General features: G+C 41.5%; 1 protein-coding gene across 1 annotated transcript; it reads right to left on the bottom strand.

Annotated features, from left to right (window-relative positions):
• Positions 1 to 2,790: 2,790 nt before the first annotated feature.
• LOC128514709 (solute carrier family 22 member 2-like) lies at positions 2,791 to 19,990 on the bottom strand. Its single transcript, XM_053488535.1, has 11 exons — positions 19,555 to 19,990; positions 18,607 to 18,710; positions 13,761 to 13,915; positions 12,957 to 13,125; positions 12,757 to 12,871; positions 11,975 to 12,075; positions 11,682 to 11,896; positions 6,682 to 6,790; positions 5,819 to 5,931; positions 4,958 to 5,057; positions 2,791 to 4,852 (listed from the first exon to the last, which is right to left on the bottom strand). Exons 1-11 carry the CDS (start codon positions 19,969 to 19,971, stop codon positions 4,765 to 4,767), a joined length of 1,686 nt encoding a protein of 561 aa, XP_053344510.1. The 5' UTR covers positions 19,972 to 19,990; the 3' UTR covers positions 2,791 to 4,764.
• Between the last annotated feature and the right edge of the window lie 1,292 nt (positions 19,991 to 21,282).

The raw sequence follows: 21,282 nt of genomic DNA, 5'->3' as shown, positions 1-21,282 counted from the left end.
TATATCAGAACCTAGCAGGTGACCCAGTGTGAAAACAACACTTAGTGAAAACAGTAAATATTTTAACAGCCGTTCTTTTTTATTGAAATAATGCGATGTCTCAGTATGAACATTTTCAAATGAAAAAAGAGAGATGAGCAAACAGCCATCACTGATAGGCTCTGCCCATATAATAAAAAAATAAATAAATAAAAAAAAATAACAAGTGTGTGCGTGCAGAGAGGAGATAGTGATTCCTCCTAACACTCAACTTCATCAGTAGTCTCTCTGCAAATCACAAAACCATTCAAACACAGAATCACAGAATATAAAACATTAACATTGCAGGTTATAAAAAAGACACAGTAAGTTGGTTTATGATCAAATCGTACTATTTGGTCAAGACTACAAACTGTGGGAAAACAAATTAAAACCCGCATCTCATGCAAAATCACACCTTTATTGTAATCCTTTAACTTTTTTTTTTACCCTCATCACTCGCAGTGCTGAAATATAATCAGAGTGCATTTTAAATAGTGACTTTTTTTTTACATAACTGTGAAAATATTATAGCAACAATTCTTTAAATTCACAATATAATCCATAAAAAACAGAAATCAGGAAAAAGCTAGAACAAAGAGTGAGACGATAAAGTTCTGTGAGTTTGTGGAGGAGAAAAGGATCTTCCTGCATTAAATCTCTGCCAGGGTTAGAAGAAGAAGAAAGAAAAAGGACGAAAACTCCACCCCTGTATCGACTTAAGCATTCAAAAGCATTCATTATGCTCTTGGGCTACTAAAAGTACCTAATTATGCCTTTCGGTCTTATTAATGCACCTCCCGTCTTTCAGTGATTTATTCCTTTTAATCTTTACTAACTCCACAGAAGAGCGTGCCGTCCATGTGCAATAGGTTCTAGAACTTCTCCTCTGGCACAATTTATCTGTCAGGCTGTCCTAATTCCTTGTGACAACCACCTCTTTGGCCAAATGGTCCCCATTTATGGCCTCCCCAACAACCTGCTTTCTGTGGAAGAATGTTCGCACAAAAGAACTTAGAAATTTGCATGTTTGGCGTCCAAGTTTTCATTACTGATTAATGCAAAGTGTTTAGAAAAGCCTTTAAAAGCTGCAGTAAGTATTCAAAATAGTGCTGCTAGGATCCTGATGAGGGCACGTAAATGTGACCATATTGCGCTTATTCTTAAATCTCTTCATTTTAACCTGTTTCATTCAGAATCGAATACAAGGTTGCCCTTCTTACCCAACAGGGCATTTAATGGGTTGCCCCTCCCTATCTTAAAGAACTTCTTAAAGGAGTTAGAGTTAGCTTTTATGTGTCTATAGCAATGGGCAGCCTCCGGTTCTGAAAAGTAAGATGTTTACAAAATTCTACAAAAAAAAAACAGTTTAGGTCTTTATAGCTAGATTTCCCATTTATGACAAATGAATAGGTGGTGAATTTAAAATTATATTAAGTAAAAAAAAATTATGCATAATTAGATATGTGGCTAATTTTTTTATTATTATTATTTATTTGTATTTTAGTCGTGGCCAATTCCTCCCTGTCACTAGGGGGCTCCCACATTAAGGCTCCTACTATCACTCAGTCGGGAGGGCCGCAGACCAGCACGTGTTTCCTCCGAACAGCGTGACGCCAGCCAAACGCTTCTTTTTAAACTGCTTGCTCACGCACCATTAGGGGCGGAGTAACACACTCAGAGGAAAGCGCTAGCCGCTCCTTCCGCGTGCGCGAGCTCACAGATGCCCCTGATTGGCTGTAGAGCCGTGATTAATGTGGGAGCACAAAGTACCTCTCATCCCGCCCCTCTGAGAGAGCTCGGCCAATCAGCTCTCTCTAGACCTCCGGCTGTGAGAGGTTACAGCATCACCCGGGGATTGAACCAACGATCTCCGGGTGATAGGGCGAGCACTTTACCACTGCGCCACTCGGAGGTAATATGTGGCTAATTTAAGTGACAGCTGGATTTCCTCCTAAGAATGGTAGGTGTCAAATTATTTATTATATTTATAAAATAAATTATAAAGATTATCACACACATGAGAAAAAAGAAAATCAGTAAATCCTGTAAGAAATTTAGTATTTTTAGTTTAGTTCTGCCATCTCCTTACATTTTATTATATAATAAAATATTATTTATTTTATATAGACATTTTATATATTTATCCACAGTTATGGTGGGAAAATCAAATTTGGACTTCATGGAAGAGTGGCAAGAAGAAAGCCAATGTTGCTAGAAATCCATAAAAAGTCACGTTTGCAGTTTGTGTCAAGAGTCATGTGGATCTCTGCATCTCCTCAAGGGGCCTCTTGGATGCTTCTCTGAAAGGACAACCATGTCTTCTGAGTTTTGCAGTTGTGCCATACTGTTTCCGTTTTTGGATGATGTATTGCACAGTGCTCTAGGGTTAGCTTGGTATGTTGTTATAACGTAACCCTGCTTTGAACTTCTCCATAACTTTATCCCTGATGTGCCTGGTGTGTTCTTTGGGCTTTATGATGCTGTTTTTAACAATGCTCTCTAAAAAACCTATGAAGTCTTCACAGAACAGCTGTATTTATACCGGGATTAAATTATACATAGGTGGACTTCAAAAGGCAATTGGTTCCACAGGGTTTTAGTTCAGGGTAAAGAGAGTAAAGGAGGCTACTGTAAATAGAAAGGCAGGGCACACTTTTCAGATTTTTATTTTTAAAAATGTTGAAAAACATTTGCATTATGAAAGGGTCTATATTTTTAAGCATACTGTAGGCACGTTATTTATTTATTTGTTTGTTTAATTTCATTTATTTATTTTAAAGAATAGAGACAGAATTTTAATAGAAAATTCAGAAAAACACATTACATCAGGGTTATAAATTGAGTTGCATTTCATTAAATAAAATAAATAATGGATCCCCTATCAACCAACAATTATTCTGGGTCCCATGGACTCGTTATGTGCTCATGTGGTACACAGATTTGTCACAGAAAAAAAAAAGTGCTCCTAACAACAACTTGTTAAGTGTATTTAAGACATCTTTTCTCTATCTTCCATGCAAACCTCACCACCATGGACAAGACTAAAGATCTGTCAAAGGACAACAGGAAGAAGACTGTAGACCTGCACAAGGCTAGAATAGGCTTTATCAATAAGAAGCATGGTGAGAAGGAGACAACTGTTGGATCGATTATACGCAAATGTAAGAAATAAAAAAATAACCACCCATTGCCCTCTGTCTGAAGCTCTATGAAAGATTTTAATTCATGGGGTAAGGATAATCATGAGAAAAGTGACAGATCAGCCAGAACTACACGGAATGAGCTTGTGAATGATTTCAATGCAGTTGGAACCACAGGCACCAAACAAACCATTGGTAACACAATGTCAACTACTACTACCTCTGGGCTTACCAACAAGGGTTTCTCCACCAAGTACTAAGTCATGGTTTGTTTGGAAATCAAATACTTATTTTACTTAGTAAAATACAATACAATTTAAACCTTAGTATTATGTGCTTTTTATGGATCTTTGGCTGATATATTGTCTCTATCCTTTAAAACAAACCTATGATAACAATTACAGACCCTTTATTACTTTGTAAGTGGGCAAACATACAAAACGCAATCTATTGTGCAGTGAAAGTTTTCTCGTTCGCCATCATGAAAAGAGTGCGTAGTACAAGATGAAATTAGTATTTGTTTAAAAAAGTGAGTGAGTATTAGGGGCTAAAAACATAGCAGTATTTTGACAAGGGGGATGACAAATACATGTGCCAAGTTTGGTCCAGATCCCCCAAACTGTGGAAGAGCCTATAAGGAACATACATACATACAGTACATACATACATACATACATAACCATGTTGACATGGCTATATAATATAATATAATATAATATAATATAATATAATATAATATAATATAATATAATATAATATAATATAATATAATATAATATAACATGTATTTTTATTATGGTTTCAAGAGGTTGCCTCAACAGTGCAAAAGTATGTGCACTCTTACAAGGAAGAATTTTCATTTATAGCAGATAGAAATCTGGCTTCAAAAAATGTTTCATCATCACAAATAACACGAACAGTCAAATGTGGCATTTTACAATAACAATGATACAAACAATAAAAAAGCAACTAAATAAAAATTAGTTTAGAATATATAAATCGGTTTACCAGTTGTGTTGCAAAGCACACAAACAGCACACAAACAGGATCCTTGTTGTTCAAATATGCTATAAGTCATAAGTTTGGACAGACTTCCTAATTTCACTGTCTTTAGTGATTTCTCTTTCTTTTTACATTGTAAAACAATGCTGTAAAATATGCAATAGCAGGTGATATTGAGATATTGATATTATGATCTGTAAATACTGAGTTACAGCCAGTAAATCAAGATTAAAGCCAGTCGAATCATGGTGCATGATAGGTTTTGCAAATGCACTTGACAATACTGTTTTTGCAAGTTTTGTTCCAGAACAGCTGACCTTCATGTCTTAAAATAGCACCTGACTGTTGTTGTTGTTTATTGCTTATTACCTAATTACCAATGTTCGGTATTGTCCTATAATGTATCCAAAATAAATCCAAACTCGTCTCCAAATTTTTGACTGGTAATCGATATTGAATTCAACTTTTTTTTTAAAACAAGGATATTTTACTGTGACAATCAGTCCTGGTCTTCTTTATTAAACTGTAGCCTGTCCATCAGAACCCCTAACCAAGTGTCACAGATTTACCATTTACATTTGTCTGAGCCAAAACATTCCTTTCAGACTGTCGTAGTTTCTTTATTATTCGTCACGTCTGGGTGCAGTAGATTCTCCATCTGGTGACTATTCTTCATGTCCTCTGTTTTTCTGAGGTTAAAAGAAACAAAATACAACAATAATATGTGTTGTCATGCCCGTGATGATGCTTGAACCACCAAAAAACAAAAAAAAACTTAGAAAAAAACAACTGACCTGTGTGGGGATTCAATATCATCGATGGTCTCTGGAAGAGGTACGCCTCTGGTCTCAGGAAGCAGCAGAACTAAACCACCTGCTATCACTGCCAGGATTCCTGATGGAGTTGGTCAAATTCATGTCTAACACACCATGTATTGTTTTTCTGGACTAACCTGTACTTCTGTCATACACTACCACAGACACTCTGCTAAGCCAATTTCATTCAACCTTTTAATTGTAATATTTAAATTTTAATAAAAAAAATTTTTTTAAGCAAACTGGACAGCAAGGGTAACTTTAAAAGATGTGTAGATTTTACCTAATTGTCACAAACGACTATGTTTAGCAGAAACCCCAACAACTCAAAACCTTGAAAACATTAAGGCATGGTGGTGGAAGCATCATAATAAGAGTTACCCTTGGTCTCATTGTTGCATCATGACACATAATCCTGATTAAACATATTTAAGTTCCAGGTAGTAACACTACAAAAAAAAGTGGAAAGGATCAACATGTGATTTTAGATATATTAGTATTATTGCTATATACTCAAAAAGTAACTTTGTGTAGCCTTCAGACTTATATGAAGCTCCTGAGCAGTAAACTGGGTTGGTATCTTTTAAAGTTATGGTGTATTTAGTATACATTTAACTCGTTTCTTTCACCAGAAGTAGCCGGAAGGCAAATTCTAAAGGTACCATAACTTTAGCCGATATCCGCTCAGAAGCTTCATATGAGTCTGAAGGCTACACAAAGTTACTTTTTGAGTATATAGCAATAATACTAATATATCTAAGATCACATGTTTTTTTTACTTAGGTCATACAAAAAGACAAAAAAAAAACAGTTTTAAAAACAGGTTTGCTTTATACATACCAAATATTATAAGTGGTAGTTCCAGCCAGATGACTGCAAGTCTGTAAAGCAGGAACGGTGCTACCATACCTCCGATATCACACAAAGTGGAGCACATGGAAATACCCAAGTTCCTGCAGGAATGTATGAAATTCCTCTTCAGTTAGAGACTACTATTGCACATTGTGAGGCAAATTTTTCATAGCAGAAAGATTTACAAATTACAGTAATTATTAGATGTATAATTCCATCAGTAAGCCCACTGGGATCCCAGCCCAATTATTATGTTTGGATATTCATGGATATCCAGTTAACTATAATTAAAAAAAGCAAGAACAAATGTAACTAACCTTACACTAGTATTAGACTTCTGGTTGGTGTTAAATTGTGCTTTATTTTGCTAAATTTGATCACTGTTTTTAAATAACTTGATGTACCTGATTCTGGAAAGAGCAGCTCAAGCTTAGTACATACAGCAATCAGACTGCATGCTCTATCATTGTGCATAGTGCAGCAGGTGGTGGGATTTCTTGTATCAGCCAGTTGGTGATTCTTACAAGTAAAGCAAAATATCAAACGGAAAGGATTCCTTTGTCAAATTCAGTGCAGAGCGGAATGATTTTCTTCAGTTGTTGAATTGAGCAGTAAAAAACACATGTGAGTATTACATTAACAGCCTGCTGAACCAGGCTTTGCTGACCTTTTCCTATGATATTTGGATGATAACGGATACGTTGCATGCTCATCCCACCCATCAAGGCTAGTTATTCGTCCACCCCTTCTTATCAAGGCCAATTTGAACCAGCAGCACAGTGTTTGTGGGCCATACTGTCATGCTGGGTCATATTGCAGTGTGTAACTTTTACCCTTTAGAACTACTTTACCTTATAAATGTCGGGTACAGTTCAGTGTTTACGAACACAACCATTTCAAAAGCCATAGTGATTCCCAGTCTTCCAACACAAGCCACAGCAGTTTTAAACCAGAACAAATCTGTAAGAAACATAAATAAAGGGAAGGAAAAGTGTCATTAATGTGGTTGGGAGCTTATGGAAGTGTTCCATAAAATAATTTACATTTAGAATTATTATACTAAATATAATATAATATAATATAATATAATATAATATAATATAATATAATACAATATAATATAATATAATATAATATAATATAATATAATATAATATAATATAATATAATATAATATAATAAAGTGTTCCATAAAATAATTTACATTTAGAATTATTATACTAAATATAATATAATATAATATAATATAATATAATATAATATAATATAATAAAGTGTTCCATAAAATAATTTACATTTAGAATTATTATACTAAATATAATATAATATAATATAATATAATATAATATAATATAATATAATATAATATAATATAATATAATATAATTCATCGAAAGTGAAATTTGCTTTATTTCCTTTAGCGAATTTTCGGGTTATGGCTAGATTTTTGTTTAACTATGAACAATGCTTAAGAAATGTACGGGTAATTGACATTTAATAATATACAACAGATGCAGATGTGTTTGAAATTTCTTTTTTTTTTTTTTTTATTAATTTTGGATCTATTAAATTTGATTTATATATATTTCCTATGGCATGGTGGCTTAGAGGTTAGAACTGTCGCCATGCACCTCCAGGGTCAGGGTTCAATTCCTGCATCGGGTCTGTGTGCATGGAGTTTGCATGTTCTACCTGTGCTTGATGGGTTCGTCCAGGTACTCCGGTTACCTCTCAGAAACATACTGATTAGGCTAAATAGCCCGTAGTGAGCTTTTAGTAAAGCAATTTCCCTCTGAGATCAATAAAGTTCTTTGAGGTTTATCTTTAAAGTTTTTCTATGTTGGATTTTTCCCCACTGGTAAGGAAGGTTTTGACTTTTTGTACTCTCTTTTAGAACATAGTACGTTCTTTATTGGGTACCTAGACTTGAGTGTACACACTTTTTTTCACACACTGAGACACTTTCTCTCACACAGCAGCAGCAGGTCTAGAACTAGTGGTAGGTAGGCTCTGAAATTGCCAGTCTGCTGTAAAGAAAGCAGATTTTATGTCTGCCCTAGCTACCCACTACCCTCTTGATTTGTTTTGGCATTAACTGAGACCTGGATATCTCCACAGAACTCAGCTGCACCGGCTACCCTTTCCGGTGGTGGTACAGGTCTCTCGTTGTCTATGAGATGGTCCTTCACACCTCTGTCTCCGTCTCATCTCAGTTTTTCATTATTTGAATTTCATGCTGTTAAGGTTACCTCCCCCATCGACCTCCACATCCTTGTTATCTACTGCTCTCCTGGTACTCTAGGAAACTTCCTTGATGAAGTGGACATGCTTCTTTGTCTTTTCCCTTCTGATAACACTCCTCTCACTGTTCTCTGAGATTTCACCCTCCCCTCTGACAACCTCAAATTTAAATTCAAATTTTATTTGTCACATACACAGTCTAATATGCAGTGAAATGCTTGTACGACCGCCGGTGACCTTAAAAAGAGAATAAAAACTATATATAAGCAATAAATATAAATAAAAAGAAATATGTAAGAAAATAAATTTAACTAGTAAAATAAACTGTTACCTTACAAATAAGGGCATAATAAAAATATTACAAAATATAGAAATATAGGAATATAGGGGGGGAAAGGAAAAAAAGGATATATAAAAATTTTAAAGTGGCAATGGCTGTACAAATATGCAAGAAAAGTGACTTATGAAAGTGTCATGTGCAATGGTCAGATATATAAATATGTATTGCATGAATGTGTCCATGATTGTCCAGTCAATGTCAATGTTTAAAAGATATTAATTCTGTGTGGTGTGATGTGATAGAGAGACCGTATCGCCTGCGGGAAGAAGCTCCTCCTAAGTCTCTCTGTGTTGGCCTTCAGGGAGCGGAATCGCTTCCCAGACCGCAACAAAGAAAACAGTCCATTGTTGGGATGGCTGAGGTCCTTCACGATCTTCCTGACCTTGGTCCAGCACCGCCTGCTGTAGATCGAGTGCAGGTCAGGGAGCTCGGTGCGGATGATGCGCTTAGCTGATCGCACCACCCTCTCTGGAGATCGTCCTGCATGGTGCTGTTTCCAAACCAGGTCGTGATGTTTCCCGTCAGGATGCTCTCTATGGTACAGGAGTAGAAATTCCTGAGCACCTTAGAGGGCAGTCTGAAGTCTCTCAAGTGTCTGAGGTGGTAGAGACGCTGCCAGGCCTTTTTCACCACGGTGTTGATGCGACAGGACCATGACAGGTCCTGCGTGATGTGAACACCGGGGTATCGGAAGCTGTCCACTCTCTTCCCTGGGCTTCTGTTGATGATGGTGGTCTGGTAGTTCCTCTCCTGCTTTGTACTAAAGTCCACTATCAGCTCCTTTGTCTTGCTGACATTCAGGAGAAGATTGTTCCTCTGGCACCAGTTCTCCAGATTTACAATCTCCTCTAGGTAGGCCGACTCATCATTGTCGGTGATCAGGTCCACCACGACAGTGTCGTCAGCAAACTTGATGATGGCGGTGGAGTTGGTAGTGGCCACGCAGTCGTGGGTGTACAAGGAGTACAGCAGGGGGCTCAGAACACAACCCTGGGGGGCTTCAGTGCTGAGAGTGAGTGAGGCTGAGACATGTCTGACCACATGACAAGACCCCCTCTCCCATTCATCACAACCATCATTGACCTTTCCATATCATTTGGTCAGGTTTCTGCTGCATTTAAGAATGCAAAGATTACTCCTATCCTCAAGAAACCCTGCCTGGATCTAGTGTACATGAATAACTATCACCCCGTATCACTTCTCTCTTTCACTACTTGGTTCTCTAATCTACCTCTATACCTGGTCTCTTGGTACGGGTATATCCTCATACAACTTTTCATACCATTCTTATGCGCATAACATACAACACATTCTCTCCTTTCCATTCTCAGACACCCAGGTCTCCATCCAGATCTCATCATTCTCATATCCATCCCCCCATCAGGATCTTATGATCTCCCTGGAACAATCGGATCACTTCTTCTTCAGTCAATGCCCACAACCTATGAGTAACTCTGGTCAACCAACTGTCATTTTTCCCACACATTGCTAACCTTATTCATTCTTATCTATTTCTTGTTTACAGCATCATAAGAATTTGTCCATTTATCTGCACACAGGCCACTCCGATGCTTGTTTAATCCTTAGTTTTTTCAAAACTGGACTACTGCAACTTACCCTTTTGATTGAGGAAGACCTTCATCTAGACTGTTTCTGTTCTGTTCTGGCATGTAGGTGATGAAATAAATTTCCTTTAGATGTCTGTTCGTACAGCTGAGTCTCTGACAATCTTCAGGAGATGACTAAAGACCAACAACTAAATCTGTTTCTTAGATATTCGGAATGAATCCTATCCAATGACGGAAACTTCAAAGCACTACAAAGTCGCTCTGAATAAGAGCATCTACCAAATGCGTAAATGTGAGAGTGTGTGTGTATTGTACTCCACCTTGGTCCCTACTGGGATAGGCTCCAGGCCCACCATGACCATGAATACAGAATAAGGCAGTATAGAAACTGAGTGAGCAAGTATATTTTTTACAGGCTATATATTGTATATATAATATTATATATTATAGTAAATACACTTACCTAAAGGATTATTAGGAACACCTGTTCAATTTCTCATTAATGCAATTAGCTATTTAACCAATCACATGGCAGTTGCTTCAATGTATTTAGGGGTGTGGTCCTGGTCAAAACAATCTCCTGAACTCCAAACTGAATGTCAGAATGGAAAAGAAAGGTGATTTAAGCAATTTTCAGCGTGGCATGGTTTTTGGTGCCAGACGCTGTGAGTATTTTCACAATCTGTTCTGAGTATTTCACAGTCTATCCGGTCTGAGTATTTCACAATCTGTTCAGTTACTGGGATTTTCACGCACAACCATTTCTAGGGTTTACAAAGAATGGTGTGAAAAGGGAAAAACATCCAGTATGCGGCAATCCTGTGGATGAACATGCCTTGTTGATGCTAGAGGTCAGAGGAGAATGGGCCGACTGATAGAAGAGCAACTTTGACTAAAATAACCACAACCAAGGTATGCAGCAAAGCATTTGTGAAGCCACAACACGCACAACCTTGAGGCGGATGGGCTACAACAGCAGAAGGCCCCACCGGGTACCACTCATCTCCACTACAAATAGGAAAAAGAGGCTACAATTTGCACGAGCTCACCAAAATTGGACAGTTGAAGCATTCAAATGGTAGAGTCAGAATTTGGCGTAAACAGAATGAGAACATGGATCCATCATGCCTTGTTACCACTGTGCAGGCTGGTGGTGGTGGTGTAATGGTGTGAGGGATGTTTTCTTGGCACACTTTAGGCCGCTTAGTGCCAATTGGGCATCATTTAAATGCCACAGGCTACCTGAGCATTGTTTCTGACCATGTCCATCTCTTTATGACCACCATGTCCATCCTTTGATGGCTACTTCCAGCAGGATAATGCACCATGTCACAAAGCTCGAATCATTTCAAATCGGATTCTTGTACATGACAATGAGTTCACTGTACTAAAATGGCCCCCACAGTCACCAGATCTCAACCCAATAGAGCATCTTTGTAGTGGAACGGGAGCTTCGTGCCCTGGATGTGCATCCCATAAATCTCCACCAACTGCAAGATGCTATCCTATCAATATGGGCCAACATTTTAAAAAAATGCTTTCAGCACCTTGTTGAATCAATGCCACGTAGAATTAAGGCAGTTCTGAAGGCGAAAGCGGGTCAAACACCGTATTACAGTAGTATGGTGTTCCTAATAATCCTTTAGGTGAGTGAATATTATATTATAATGTATATTACTACAGGCTGTTGTGTGTAACTTACTTTCCGGAATAAAAGCTGTTATAAGGCAGGCAACACCAGAAACAATATTGGCCGTTGCAAATGGCAGCCGTCGTCCGATACGGTCGATTGTAAAGAGGATGAGGAAGGCAGCCGGGAATTCCACTAAGGCAGAAATGAGGAAGTCAATGTAGACATTTCCTTCCAGGATCCCCAGACGCATGACCAGACCCTGATACACCACAGCACTAGTGAACCTGCCAGGCAAACACACATTTTATACACACAGCTCTGTGTTCTGCACTTCACAACCGTGCTTTGGTTCTTAGACGTACCAATTGTAGCTGAGGATAAAAGTGTGCTTTCTCATATTGGGGGTCCGGATCAGGTCCATGAACGATGCAGCAGCAAGTTCAGGGGTGTCGTCCTTCAGTGTCTGTTAGAAAAAGACCTTTTAAAGTAACGTTTGTGTTTTAAATTTTATGTTTACAGACATTGTCACTCTTTTTTTTTTTTGCATTTTAATTTTCTGAAATTCCTCTAATCCTTGCTTTTAAAGAAATTATGATAATTTATTAATAATTTGTATTAAAAGCCAATATTATTTTGGAATGGTAGTCTGCATTTATCATGCTAAAAATGCTAAAATAAAGTTTTTGTTCAGAATTGGTAATAACCTTGTATACATTTTACACTGATCAGCCATACTGTACCATTATGACCACTGATAAGTTACATGAACAACACTAAGCACCAATCGTGCACCAGTAAACTGGTGACATAATCATGAGCACCAGTGGAAAATTGTGTAGGTTGGGCTGTGCATTTACAAATAAAAAGAAAAATGACAATTATTTATAACGCTCTTACCACTACACCCAAATTTCATTTCGTTTATTTCAGATTATCACTCTTGAAGCAACCGGAAACACTGAGTCATAACTATAGGTCTCATGCACACAAAGGCGGTTTAGTCATGTTAATGGTTTTAACGTTATGGCTGATCAGTGTTTAATCATTTGCACAAATTGTTTCGTCTTACTGAGCAATTGTAAACAAATGCCTTAAATAAATTTATAACCGGATCAATCGATCAAACAATTATTACTGAACACACTTCAATGTTCTTGGACAGCGTCTTCTTGTTCACTTTGGCCATCTTCTTTGTGATCTTCACAGCTTCACTGGAGTTATTTTGAGAGAGAAGCCATCTTGGGGATTCAGTTATAAACCTGGCAAAATCCATACGATAAAATAATAAAAAACATCATTCCTGCAGCAACAAACCAGTATGATTTAACAAACACCAGGTCTCACCAATAGTAAGACAGGAAGAAGAGGTATGGAGCTGTGATGGCAACCTGCAGCCAACGCCAGTTACTGATGAGGTAGGCCATGAGCGGCAGGATGAGGATCCCAGTGCTGAAGACTATCTGAAAGTACACAGCTACTGGCCTTCTGTACTCCACTCCCACCAGCTCTGTAACTGAGCATAGAACAGGGGAGGAATCAAGTTATAGCTATCAACAAAAATGAATAAATATACAACCTTGGAAACCCTGTCATATGATGAAAATGTAGATATTGTTGAGAAAATGGAAGATTTATACTCCAACATGTTTTGCTTTGACAGGATTAGGAGTGAGTATATTAGCAAATCAGTACAGCTAGGACAGTTTGGGGACAAAGTTAGAGAGGTCAGATTAAGATGGTTTGGACATGTGCACTGGGAGGATGAGGGGTATATCGGGGGAAAATGTTGGAGACGGGGTTGCCAGATAAGAGGAGGAGAAGAAGGCCCAAGAGGAGGTTTATGGATGTGGTGAGGGAGGAGATGCCTGGAGGATGTTGGAGTCACAAGGAAAGATGTGGCAGACAGAGTTAGATGGAGACAAATGGTCCACTGTGGTGATCCCCTAACCTGAGCAGCCAAAGAAAATGAAGACCTAGTTTATATTTATTACATTAAAATAAACTAACCATAAACGGGAGAACGAACTGGGTGTGGACATGGGGCAAAGCTTGGAACCAGGTCAGTTCTACAAGGACTTGTAGGTCTTGGGTTGGGACTGAGTCGGGGTATAGTTTTATAACACTGTATAACACTGAGAAATTTCTTACTTAGAACAAATGCCACCATCCAGCCACCCTTAGACCCAAAACCGTACAGTGCTCTGAAGACCAGCAGGGAGATATAATTAGGAGAGACTGCCACTAGAATTCCTGTAACAGTGTTCAGTAGACAGGTCACCAGGAAAGTTGATTTTCGACCAAACCTGTAGGAACATAGCATAAGGATGTCTCAATGTACATACTGTATATATTAACACAATGCACACGGTGTATTTTTGTTACTGTAACTCAATGAATCAGGTTTCCTTCTTATATTGATCCCCAATAACCCAGGCATATACAGTATACAGTATGTTGTATTATGCAGTATTTTAGCTTTTTTTTTAAGTAAGACATAAAAAATAAATGTGGCCTGACTGACCTGGAAGATGATGATCCTGCTAAAAGGCTACATAAATTCTACAGTAAAGAAAACTTTATCAATGATCACCACAAATCTGTGAGCAACTGTGTAAGTGGTTACTATAACAACGCTAACCGATAACCTTCTGACCAATCAGAATCAAGGATTCTTAAACTTCATTAAACTATTTAGCTAATTTGCAGTCATGCATAGTTAGTAAAACATGGTTAAGATATGTTTGTACACTAGCTGACTACACAACATGTTTCAGGATCAGAAAACCCTCCACAACAGGAGCTTTTTTTATTTATTTTTTTTGGGCCTTCTGCTTCCATTTTTCTGCCTCCGCCCTGGGGCCAGGTGCTCAAACCAAAAAAATATTCCCTCACCTATCTCACACTGACAGTATTTAGAGTACTGTAAATACATTTTATTTATGTATGTATTTATTTCGACACCCATACACTCATCAGATTTTTATAAAATTATTCTTCAATACTGTAGCGTTTTTACGCCGAGAAGAATGCTGGAGAGACGAGTGAGCTTATTTGCTACCCAATGCAATGGCTGGGAGTACTTTATTAAGCACACAGCATGTAAGGCATGAGCAGCACCTTCACTCAGGAGCCTACATCCAATTCACCACTAGCTTGAACTGGAGCACATTTCACACGTCACACCCCTCACACAAACAGGGCCGAAGCCACCAACCGAAACACCTTTCCCCAACATGGTGAACACACACCGACATCCCCACAAGGCATGCTGGTCGTCAGCCGCCGCCCCGCCCACGCCACACTGCCCCCACCCGAGCTGTGACCGTCCCTGGTCACCATGACGAACTTTGTTTTGGAGGCGTGGAGGCGGTCGGCGCTGGCGGTGGGAACGCCGGTGTCCTTTGGCAGGTAAGGGATGAACGTGAACGTAGTCCTGAGGCGGTCCGGCCTCCACAGAGTTCAATGTTTCCCCGGCGTGCGGCTGGCATTGCGCAAGCGCTGGAGCTCGGGTGGGGGCGGTGTGGCGTGGGCGGGGCGGCGGCTGACGACCAGCATGCCTTGCGGGGATGTCGGTGTATTCACCATGATGGGGAAAGGTGTTTGGGTTTGTGACTCGGCCCTGTTGTGTGTGTGTTGAGGTGTGACGTGTGAAATGTGCTCTAGTTCAGGCTGACGCTGAATTAGAGGTAGGCTCCTGAGTGAAGGTGCTGCTCATGCCATTACCGGCTGTATGCTAAATAAAGTACTCCCAGCCATTGCATTGGGTAGCAAATAAGCTCACTTGTCTCTCCAGCATTCTTCTCGGCGTAAAAACGCTACATTTGGTGTCAGAAGTGGGATGGAGAGTAACGGGTTCGAGCGCACAACGGAAGACCTACTGAAAATCCAAGCGGGCCGCCGAGTAGCGGAGCGACTACTCGCAAAGAAAAAGCGCTTTCCCGACGGCGCTAAAGCGAGCACACCACGGCAACCAACGCGGAGCGGTAAAGTGAAAATCCCGGCGCTGGATCTCGGGGCGGAGGCTGGCGCAGCGCAAGCGGCGGAGCAAGAGACAGCTCCGTGCGCTGTTAGCCGGCAAAGCGACCTGCCGCTGCGCGAGGCCGAGCGCGCTGAGCCCATATCGGCGGTACGTCACGGCGGAAGAGCCGAGCGACCGCCTGCAGCTCGATGGCGCTCTGTTCGTGAACCTAGCCGGGGACAGGGCTACCCGTCGCGGCTAGGCAACGAGCAGCTCTCCGACGTTTCGCGGCGAGGCGACGGCGCGGGTGATCGTAAGGAGGCGCTGCGCGAGGCTGAGCGCGCTGAGCCCATAATGGCGGCACATTACGGCGAAAGAGCCAAGCGACCGCCCGCAGCTCAGTGGCGCTTGGTAGGTGAACCTAGCCGGGGACAGGGCTACTCGTCGCGGCTAGGCCTCGACATCGCTTCCGAGATTCCGCGACGACGCCAAGGCCACGGACCGCCGGACTACCACTGCAGCGTTCTCAGGCCTGATGGACAGCCGGACTACCGCTTCAACGTTCTCAGGCCTGAGGGACAGCGTACACCAGCAGCCGCTAAACTAGCGCCGGGTGGACGGTTGGGGAGCCCCGCCGGGCTCTACATCGACTGTGTGCTGGATGGCGTCTTACTGCGGGCGCTCGTGGACACCGGCTCCACTGTTTCGCTGCTGCGCTCTGGATTACTGGGGCAAAGCAAGCGTGTTTGCGGACGGCCTGATCCTGCCTTCAGCATCGGCACCGTTGCTGGGGGCTACGTGAAGGTAAGGGCGTGTCGCACAGTGCGAGTCCAGGTGGGTGGACGGACTTATTCCCACGGGTTCGTTGTGGGGAATGTCGAGGAGGACTGCATTCTGGGGTTGGACATTTTGGGTAGATGGGGTGCGGTGCTGAACTTGTCCAGCGGAACTCTTCGTGGTAACTTCGGGGTAGCCAGGTTGCTTGGACCCAAACCACAGCCGGACAGGTTAGCAGCACTCACCCGGGGGGCGGAACTTCCGGTAGCAGACCGAGCGGGAAACCCTCGGTGCTGCGAGCGAGTGGAGCGCCGTGACGACGTAGAGCCCTCGTCGCCGAACATTGTCCCCGTGCAGTCCTCCAGGCTCTCCAGTGGTGGGCAGCCGTCCGAGCCAGCGTGCAGCCATGTTCCTGCGTCACCCGCAGTCGCTCCGCCAGTTTCACAGAACTGTGAACCGCTCATCGCCAGGCAGAAGGGCCCCACCCAGCGCTCGCGGGCACCGCTGCAAGACTTTCGGGTGGGGGCACCCATGGAGCGAATGGGCGTGGACACTCACAGCCAGGGGCGAGATTTTGCTTCTGGCGAGCAGGTGTGGGTGTGTTCCTCCGGAAGGAGAAGGAGGGGGCTCTCGGCCGGGCGTGTGTCTCACTGGGTGGGCCCCTGTACGGTAATAGCCCGGCTCTCCGATGTCATCTACCGGGTGCGGTTGGCGGGGCGGGCACGAGTTTTGCTCCACCGGGATCGTCTTGCGCCTTGCCAGCCGCACGCCGGGGAAACATTGAACTCTGTGGAGGCCGGACCGCCTCAGGACTACGTTCACGTTCATCCCTCACCTGCCAAAGGACACCGGCGTTCCCACCGCCAGCGCCGACCGCCTCCACGCCTCCAAAACAAAGTTCGTCATGGTGACCAGGGACGGTCACAGCTCGGGTGGGGGCAGTGTGGCGTGGGCGGGGCGGCGGCTGACGACCAGCATGCCTTGCGGGGATGTCGGTGTATTCACCATGATGGGGAAAGGTGTTTGGGTTTGTGACTCGGCCCTGTTGTGTGTGTGTTGAGGTGTGACGTGTGAAATGTGCTCTAGTCCAGGCTGACGCTGAATTAGAGGTAGGCTCCTGAGTGAAGGTGCTGCTCATGCCATTACCGGCTGTATGCTAAATAAAGTACTCCCAGCCATTGCATTGGGTAGCAAATAAGCTCACTTGTCTCTCCAGCATTCTTCTCGGCGTAAAAACGCTACAATACATTAACAATACATTGCACTTGCAATATTAACTATCAAAAAAAAATTGCTAAAATTGAATTTGTTTTATTTTTGTGGGCCAGAAACACATGTAATGGGGCGTTTTTGTGGACTGGTCTTGTATTAAATGGGATGATAGTCAATACTGCAAGTATTGCAGTACTATACTGCAACTATACCAGTACTATACTGCAATTACGATGTTGAATATGATCATTAAGTAATCTCCCCAAAGTAGATCAACGGTATTATATTTCCATTCATTTTTTCATCAATTTGGAAAAAGCCTAATCTGCATGTCTTTGGACTGTAAGAGGAAACCAGAGCACCCAGAGGAAACCCACCAAGGTCAAGTAGAACATGCAAACTTCATGCACACACAGTCCTGAGGCTTGCTCATCAGGGAATAATTGCTTTTCTAAAATTTATATATATACACACACACACACACATCATTTCTATAGCTGCTTAGCGACAATGTGAGTTGTTAAAAGTGCTACGCAAACAGTTGACAGTTTTTTTTCGAATTTTGAACTCATGATTTTGCTTTAATCACAGATTATCATGTGGTCTGCTTGTTCTATGATTTTGCGTGTCCTGCTCATCTCGGCCGCACATTACGCTAACTTTCTTTACTTTATTTTCAGCCAACAAACATTCCCTTTTGCTGGAATAGGTCATTTCAATGTTCTAGATCCTTTCATGCTCCGGTTGCCTCTCACAGTTCAAAGACATGCAGATTAGGCTATAATTAGTGTTCCCAAATTTCGTGTGTGTGTGTGTGCCTGTGATAGATTGGCACCCCATCCAGGGTGTACCACGCCTCGTGCTTTAGTTCCTGGCATAGGATCCAGGCCCGATGAGTAAGTGCGGTCCTTTCATCGTGGCAGAGGTCTAGCCATCACTTATACAGCATAATGCATGCATCAGTCAGTAACTGAAGTCTTTTAAATCTTATACTGTGAGCTAGCATGATCATGAACAGGAAGAAGGCGTGACAGAAGTGTGTTGTACCTGTCGGCGAAGTATCCGATGGCAATGCTGCCTACTAAAAAGCCAAGAGAGAGCGAGGCCTGGCACATGTCTAATAACCAAGCGTCATCACACACCATATTGAACTGAAACATAGGGAAACATGAAATATAACGATTAGATAGCATTCTAAAAAAATTAATAAAGATTATTATGACTTTTTTTTTATTAGATTGTCTTATGTACTTCTTTATACTTTAATGATTCCTAATCTTTCTTATCTGGTGTCAACCAGATGTAAAAGATGACATGTTTCCTCCTCTGGAATTTTCTCCCTTAAGAATACTAGGAATGGGAATCACCACAGAGGATGCTGTGATGTGATAAGAGTTTAGAGCACACCAGCGAATAAGGGTCATGGAGGACCCATAGAGGAACTGCAACTTTCTACCGCCTCAAATGCAAGCATGTATACTGTATATATGCCATACAAAAGTTAAAAGTACATTAAAAGTTAACGTAAATATTAAAACTTAAAAAGAAGCCCCAGAAGCTTCTCAAACGGTTTGAAATATGTTAGGAGCATTAAAACCAAAATGACAGGCATACATGTTATTTGAGAGTTTTATCTTTATCTTGGTCAAGTCTATGGTGTATCCATAACTTTATTATCCTTAATTCTGGGAACCTAATGCAACCCCACAGGGTCATGAGGAGAGCATGCCAAAACTCTGAACTGAGTGACCTGAGTGCAGGATCGAAACCATGAACCCTGGATCCCAGAGAATTTAAGAGGTTCTGCTTCATTATGAACTCTAGTAAAGCTAATGCAAACTGACCTTTTTTACCCACTTATATCATGTGATGAAGAAATATCTGTGAAACCTACCACACTAAAAATATTTAGTTGCATTCCATATTTAGTGCACAAACTATTGCACAACGTATATTACAAATCTGGAAAGGCAAGGAATAAATGTCCAGTCGTACCTCAGTGACGAAGGACTCTCGTCCCTTGTAATCGTAGTCCCAACCATCCTTGCAGGAACTCGTGGACAGTGAAGCATGTGCTGCCTGGGTGATCTCGCCATCCAATTCATCACAGCTGAGATCCGTGATGTTCCACTCCATGTCAAACCTCTCGCACTGACTGTGCACCATTCCAGCAGTCGTGTTCTTAAAAGGTACTGTAAGCTTGACTACCTTCTCGACACTCCAGTTACAGTGCATCTGGACCTGCTTCACCAAGGGGTTATGGCACCAGTGCTTGGGCGTGAAACCCAGAAACACAACCCCTACGTAAATTCCGGAGAGCGGTACCGAGACGAGAGACATCAAAATGAAAACGCGTTTCTGGAACCAGCCGAATTTGCCGGTTTCTTCCAGAATATCGTCAAAGTTGGTCATGATGGCGACAGCTCGATGGCTTCAGTCAGTGTGCAATGTGCGAGCAGCAACGGGGTATTTACACATGTTCAAGTGCAGAGTCCAGAGACAGCAGGCTGACCCTGGAATCAGTCATGCTGAGATTGATCAAGAATAACACATGGCCCACATGTGACTCTGTAACAGAGACAGCTCTTTTGTGCAATAATACTCTCGATGAAGAGATGCCAAAATCTCAGATTCATGTGAACATGGATTTAGGGCAAAATATATCACTGATACAAAATATAATAGACTGGCACAAGTTAGAGCACCCCTGATCAACGATACTTTCAATAAGAACACATTGTCCACATGTGACTCTTAAACAGAGACAGCGTTGTTGTGCAGTGAATCTCTCGAAGGAAAATAAGTCTAAAGATAAGCCATGTGAAGGTGGAATTAGGGCAAAAAAATGAAATGTACAAATTAGTGCACCCCTCACCGTGGCCCCCTCAGGTCCTTGTTGAACATCTTGTTCCTGATGTTTTCTAATTTGCTCTTTCGGGGAAGGCCTTTTACTACATTTTCGAGCATGGCTTGGGGGGATTTGTGATTATAGTGAGTGCAGGCGCTGATGTCTGAGTCTCCAGAACCAGCATCGTTCATCGTGCATCGTTCATCCCAACGATGCACACTGTCTTCATGGACCTGGCTTTGTATACACGAGCATTGTCATGCTGCAACAGGTTTGTGCCTCGTAGTTGCAGTGATGAGACACTGCAAAGCTACAACATACTAAAATTGATGCAGAGATGATAAACTAACCATATTAGATCAGAACCTACAATACTTGACTCCCTTTGAAGAAAATGAACTAATTTTACTAATCTCTTCTGCAAATTCATCAACCTGTGTATTAGATCCTACACCAACACATTTTTTTAAGAACCTCTGTTAAAAATAATTAATTCTTAACTCAACAGTGGGTATGTTATTTATTTTTTAAGTTATTAAACCACTAATTAAGAAACCTTACCTTGACCCCTGTCAGCTGTCCAATTACAGGCCGATATCAAACCTCCCCTTTATCTCTAAGATTCTGGAAAATAGAAGCGCAGCAGCTACGTTCATATCTACATAGAAATAGCATAAACAAACTGTATCAGTCAGGATTTGGGCCTCATCACAGCACAGAGACAGCACTTGTTAAAGTAGTAAATGACCTCCTATTGGCCTCTGACCAGGGTTGCATCACTTGTGTTACTCAACCTCAAAACAGCTTTTGAAACGATTGATCATAGTATTCCCCTTTACAGACTGGAAAATGTAGTAGGACTTAAGGGAACGGCC

Source organism: Clarias gariepinus, chromosome 27 (genome assembly GCF_024256425.1).
Source record: "Clarias gariepinus isolate MV-2021 ecotype Netherlands chromosome 27, CGAR_prim_01v2, whole genome shotgun sequence".
Lineage (NCBI taxonomy): Eukaryota > Metazoa > Chordata > Actinopteri > Siluriformes > Clariidae > Clarias > Clarias gariepinus.
This window is presented reverse-complemented; position numbering and strand designations above follow the sequence as displayed.

Bases quoted from the DNA above. Each gene is read 5' to 3' on its own strand.
- LOC128514709 (XM_053488535.1), bottom strand. From the start codon at position 19,971: ATGACCAACTTTGACGATATTCTGGAAGAAACCGGCAAATTCGGCTGG. The intron at 12,872-12,956 runs GTGAGACCTGGT...GGATTTTGCCAG, and splicing joins TTCTTCCTGTCTTACTATTG to GTTTATAACTGAATCCCCAA. The intron at 4,853-4,957 runs GTCAGTTGTTTT...TTTTAACCTCAG, and splicing joins GATATTGAATCCCCACACAG to AAAAACAGAGGACATGAAGA.